Source organism: Arachis ipaensis, chromosome B02 (genome assembly GCF_000816755.2).
Source record: "Arachis ipaensis cultivar K30076 chromosome B02, Araip1.1, whole genome shotgun sequence".
NCBI lineage: Eukaryota > Viridiplantae > Streptophyta > Magnoliopsida > Fabales > Fabaceae > Arachis > Arachis ipaensis.
In genome coordinates, this window is record NC_029786.2 from 19,273,902 (window position 1) to 19,279,711 (window position 5,810).

The 5,810-nt window shown below is 31.2% G+C and overlaps 2 protein-coding genes and 1 pseudogene across 6 annotated transcripts in view; 1 reads left to right on the forward strand and 2 right to left on the reverse strand.

The window, feature by feature from the left end:
• LOC107626927 (CRIB domain-containing protein RIC7-like) overlaps positions 1-1,161 on the forward strand; it is a 2,499-nt gene extending 1,338 nt beyond the window's left edge. Inside the window, exons 3-4 of the mRNA XM_016329815.2 lie at positions 360-459; positions 757-1,161. Of these exons, the coding sequence (XP_016185301.2) occupies positions 360-459; positions 757-1,082 (426 nt within the window). The 3' untranslated portion in view covers positions 1,083-1,161. The remainder of the gene's footprint in view (positions 1-359; positions 460-756) is intronic.
• LOC107626925 lies at positions 2,717-3,936 on the reverse strand (annotated as a pseudogene).
• The window catches only part of LOC107625002 (TBC1 domain family member 17), a 4,677-nt gene continuing 3,661 nt past the window's right edge, over positions 4,795-5,810 (reverse strand). Inside the window, exons 8-9 of one of the 5 annotated variants that reach the window (XM_021115634.1) lie at positions 5,278-5,314; positions 4,795-5,141 (exon numbers count right to left, since the gene is read on the reverse strand). In XM_021115634.1, coding sequence (XP_020971293.1) covers positions 5,297-5,314 — 18 coding nt within the window. In that variant the 3' untranslated portion in view covers positions 4,795-5,141; positions 5,278-5,296. Of the gene's footprint in view, positions 5,315-5,810 lie in introns of all 5 variants that reach the window. The other 4 variants (XM_021115633.1, XR_001617037.2, XR_001617038.2 and 1 more) reach the window with 4 other exon arrangements.

Consider the following 5,810-nt stretch of genomic DNA (forward strand, 5'->3'; position numbering starts at 1 on the left):
AAATATTTTAGTCTTAATAAATATTTATTGTTTAGATGTTTTTGATATATATTTTTGTCAGACAAATTGTTTCTCTCCATCACTTTCAATTAATTTTAATATGCATGTTAAACAAATAAATTTCTAACAATGGGTTAACCAATCTGTTTGATATAATTAATTTGCGAATACTTCTAAAAAAATAAAAATTTTATTAAGAACCAAAATGTCCATCTAAAATTCTTTATTTGAGTGTTTATTTATAATTAATCATACTTTTCTGAATTTTTGTTATGTCTTACTAAAAACACTTGTTAAGAATATTACAAATTTGATTAAAAAAATTTGTAAATTAAATGTTAATTTTTTTAAATTTTCAGATGAATGAGTTCAAACATTCTTCTCCAAGGTCGGCGTCATCACCTCTTGTTCCCAGCGATCTTCAAAATAGAGAACAGGATAATTCAACCAACTTCGAAGGTAACATTCTTCTTCTTCTTCTTCTTCTTCTGAATTTGTTATTTGATTAAACAATCCCAACAAAGAAAAATGTTAATGATTGAAAAAAATTTATTCTCATTAAATAAAACAAATATATAAGTGAGCAAAAATTCTCTTTCTGTTAATTAACATTTCATTTTAGAGACAACATTCAATAAAATTAAACATTAAGAATATTTTTGAAAAAATTATAAACATTAAAAAAAACTTTACCCTTAATTTATTTTTTAGTTTTTTACACGTCTAATGTGTGTGTATATTAACCCATGCATTTAGATAAAGTGACAAAGAAAAAGGAATCAAAAGAATCTCCTACAAAGGAGAAATCATCAGACAGGCCTAGACAATCAAGGAGGTCTTCTAAGTCCAAGGAATCTCCTTCTAATGGGCTTATTCTGGCCCAACAAGCAGATGTAGAGTCACCAAGAAGTGGCCCACAAGACATTCCCAAGAAAGGTAGAACAAGGAAGTCAAAAGATGCTAGTGGGTCCACTAGGCCCAGGACCAAGGACCAATCTTCAGAATCAAGTAACTTGAATTTTGACTCAACACCCAAGTCTAGGAGCAAGCAGAGGCACATTGAAGAAAATGAGCAAATATGAAAGAGAAACTAGTTATTGGGAGAGAGGGAAAAAAAAAAAAAAAAACTGAAGGAGGAACTAGTTAGTGTGATATCTTTGAGAAAATTTGATTTACTTGGTATTAGTTAGTGTGTTGCATAGGAGAATTAGAGCACATTCCTCTTGATAATCCTTACATTTTTTATATATATGTATATCATTATGTGAGTTTCTTAATTTGGTTAACCCCTCCCTCCTCCCCCCAATCTCCTTTTTTTTCCCTTCTAATTCCATAGAATCGTGTATTTTTTTACACATTAATGGTATGTGATTACACTAACTAGTGAAAATTGTTCATCTTAGTTGGCATAGTTTGTTTGAAATCAATTACGAGAAAATATATTATTAAGTGAAATGGAAGAAGAAATGTCATTTCATCCTGATGCAGCAACATAAGAATATAATGCAACAAAGAGAATAAAGTATAAAAATTTTAAAAAAATTCCTTAATTCTTGTACAAATTTAAGCTTGAGCTAATAGTTAACAAATCTCCAAGAAAAAATTACCGTTACAGTTTTGTATATGTGTGAAAACTGAAAAACTTTCTTTTCTTTTTTCTCACGTGTTTATAGACTAAAATACTAATATTTAAGTTTTTATTCCATGTAAAAAAGAAGTCCAAAACCTAACAACATTAATGGGTGTAGGATGTGAATGTTATGACTCATGAATAGGGATGACAAGTAGGGAAGTCCGTTCCGCTAAAAACCCGTCGTTTGGCGGGCTGGCCCACTCTGCCCCACCTAGTGAGGCGGTCCTAAAATCCCACCCCACCTCGTCTAATTGTGGACTGGCGGACTGGCGGGCTAAGCCCGTCAAAACTCCTCTTTTTGTTTTTTACTATTAACTACTAAATAATATATATAATTTCACAATCATATTAATAAATTTATAATTTCTAATGGCATAAAAAATTATATTTTTTATATTCACAAACATTAAAGTCTTTGTAATTATAAATATCTAATAAATATAATTATAAATCAAGTTTTCATTCAAAACATAAGTATAAATATTCACTCCAAAGCAAAATAAATATAATCCAAAACATAATTATAAATATTGTCTCCAAAGTAATATAAACATAATCCAAAACACTTAATTTTTATCTTTATACTCTTGTAAGTTAGGTTCGGTAAAGTTAGGTTTTGGCAAAAAAATTTCAAAAATACCCCATCACTAAAAAAAACCTTAGCCCGGCGGAGAAACTCGCCCACCCGCCAAAGCCTGCGGTTTAAGCGGTGCGGGTTAGGCGGGCTTTTGCTATTTAGCGGTCCCAATTTTTCAACCCTACCCGCCTTTTTTGGCGGGTTACGTGGGACGGCCCAACATGTTTAGGCCCGTTTGCCACCCCTATTCATGAACATATGATTGTTATATTACAGATTATTGATGTCAAGAAAATATAAATCCAATCATTAGGTTTTTATTTTGAAAGAAAGAGACAATCTCTATTTGTGGTGCCTATACATCATTAAAGTCACACTTTAACCTTGATATTAAGCCCTTTTTTGGTAATTTGAATTTTGATTATTGAATGGATAACATTAAAATATATGAGGTAAATACTAAATCGGTATTCGAAAGATTCAACGCTGAGAAAATAGTACTTGACTTTTGTTATTGATAAAATGATTTTCGAAAGATTTTAAAATTTGACAAAAACGACCAACCGTCAATTGAGTTACCTAGAGTTAAGGTTTAAAGGTGACGCGTTAGTTAACAATTACAATAATTACAAAATTTAATCACTTTTAATTTTTATAATTTAAAAAATATCCCCAATTTTAATTTTTTAAAAACCATAACCCTCTTTTTTCTAAAACTCTCATCTCTTCCCCTTTCTCATCATCATCCATTAATTTTCTTTCCCAATTAAATCCTTTTCATTTTCATCTACATTCCTCATTCTTTTTATTCTTCTAACCAAAGATGCTTCTCTGATACTCAACCCCTTCTTCTCAAGACTCAACCCTTTTTTCATTTCTCATTTTTTTTCATATGTCATTAACTCCTCCAAAAGCTTCTCCACCTCGTAGCTCTTCTTCTCCTCTTGATGTTGTTGATCACCACTTGACCCACCTGCCACCTCCGATACCAAACCAGAACCAAATCCATACTCAGAATTATCATCAACACAACTCACAAATGGGTCTGCGTTGATGGCACCACCAACACCAATAGCTCCTCCATAATTCAGATCGTAGAGGTTCAGAATCCTTACCTGGTTGTTCATGTTGTTGTTGTTATTGTTGTTGTTGTTGTTGGCATCACTATATTAATACAGAGGAGGATGATTACTCGATCTTCAAATTGGAGGAGGAGGAAGGTTCGTCATCCTCGTTGGGGAAATTCACTTTTGCTTTCTTTCCGCAAATCTTACGAGCTTCTCTGTCATAGGCCCTGGTGGCTTCTCTGGTGGTGTTGAAGGTTCCAAGACAAACGCGAACACCTTTTCTTGGATCGCGAATCTCCACCGCCCATTTTCTCTCTTCACACGCCTTTCCAATCGCAAACTGAACCATTGTTTCAAGAACACAGAGTCTTTCATGCGATACCTCTGCAGAAAATCTCACCCTTTTACCGCTATCACCACCACCACCACAACTACAACCAGAGCCTCGTTAATCACTACCTGATTCCCAAAAATAGCATCGTTGAAAGAAAAAAGAAGAAGAAAAAAAAAAGGAGATTAGGGTTTTAGAAAATGATGATGATTTAAAAAAAAAAGATGAGAGTTTTAGGAAAAAAAAGAGGATTAGGGTTTTAAAAAAATTGAAATTGGAGTTTTTTTTTAATTATAAAAATTAAAAGTGGGTAAATTTTGTATATGATAATTGTTAATCGACACATCACCCCTAAACCTTAACTCCAAGTAACTCAATTGATTTTTGGGGATCATTTTGTTAATAACAAAAATCAGGTACTATTTTGTCAGCATCAGAAACTTTCGAATACTGATTTGGTATTTATTTCTATTTTTAAATTACTTAAGGCAAAAATAAATTAAAAAAAATATTAGAGACAAATTTAAAACTATCTCTAAATAAAAATTAAAGTTTATCCCAACAATGATAATAGTATGCTTTTTTGTTTCAACTATTTTTTTTTTTTTAAATTTAATCTTCTTAAACATAGTGCTAGGTTAAACTTAATATTATACCTTTTATTAAAATAAATAATAATGTTAATTTCACTTTATTGTGGAGCAAATATATAATACTACAATGAAAATGGAGCTCTACAACAAGAAAGCTTGTTAAGATTATTATGGTAAGTTTTTAACTTTTTAGGATAAATTATTATTTCTATTTTGTTTAAAACGCTGATAAATTTATTTATAAAAAATTAAAATTAACTTTATACCCATAAAAAATAAATTTCTCTTAACAAAACTAATCAAACTTTACAAATCATTAAAAATATCCAAATTATCCTCTTACCTAACCTAATATAATTCCAATTCTAATCTTACTCCACTCCTATTCCAACAATATACTGAAAATTTGAATGCATCTTTTTTTATAAAAGCTATTTTAAATAGTAACTTTAACATGTGTTTTCAAAACACATATTAGTTTAATCTTATCTTTTAAAATTAAAAACAATATCAAAATTTCACAAAAATAAATAAAGAAAACGACTCTTTCTCATCGGTGACTTTGAATCCAAATGAATTTGGGCTATTTTACTCTCAAATCTTTTTATTATGAAAAATATTTATCGAATAAAAAGGTACATTTGAAGTACACTTTTTGGTTCCTGGCTAAAACCAAAAGCATACCTAACATTTTTTTTATTTAAATTTAATTTTTGTTCCTAACAGAATGAACTTATTTTAAGATTACTAATACAATAGATACTAATTTAGTTGTTGAAGAAAAATAAATAATAATAAAAGTATTTTTGCGAGGCCCATGCACAAAATCTGAAGACGGTGATGTTTTCTGGGTCTCTAGATCTTGTGGCGTTTGTATTGAAGAATAATTCAAAGTACTTAGTACTTCATTTCCAAGGATCAACACTGGAGAAGCATGGAACTACAGCCATCACTAGAGGGTAAAAGAAAAATGGGAGAAAAGAGAAAAAAGAAAAAGCAAAAAGGATAGGGGCTAAGCTGAAACCTCAAGATCATGTTAACCACAGCTGCCAATCAAATAGTTAGAGAAAATGTACTACTGCCTCTATGGCTCTGTCACTTCTTGCCCTGGGCCTGCATGAACAACCAATGAAAAACTCAGATTTTGTATGAATACAATCAAAGTAGTGTGTCGGAAACTAGAAAGATGTTCTGTTTCGGAGACACAAATACCAAAGACGGCGAGATACTGGAGACAGAGAAAGAGACTGAAATTTCTGACTCTGTTTAGTCATACTGTCCTCCCCAGGGAGGACAGAAAATTTATCTCCCGAGACAAAAAATTTTGTACGCATTTTCTGTATGTGACACACAAAATTTGGGGATTGTTTCAGTAGCAAGGTCATAGCATGTTTGGTTTCTTGTTTTGAGCCAAAAATCATGGTTTTAGCAAAGCGATAGTATCCAATAATGTATGTAAGAAGAATCTTATGCCAAAGATAGGATATGGATCCCTTTTGTGTTGAGGGCTAACATGTTCATTAAATATCAACCATTCAAAATTATTAAGTCATGCATGTCATTGGAGATTTTTGAACGGTTAAGATTCTACAAACATAACAATCTCATG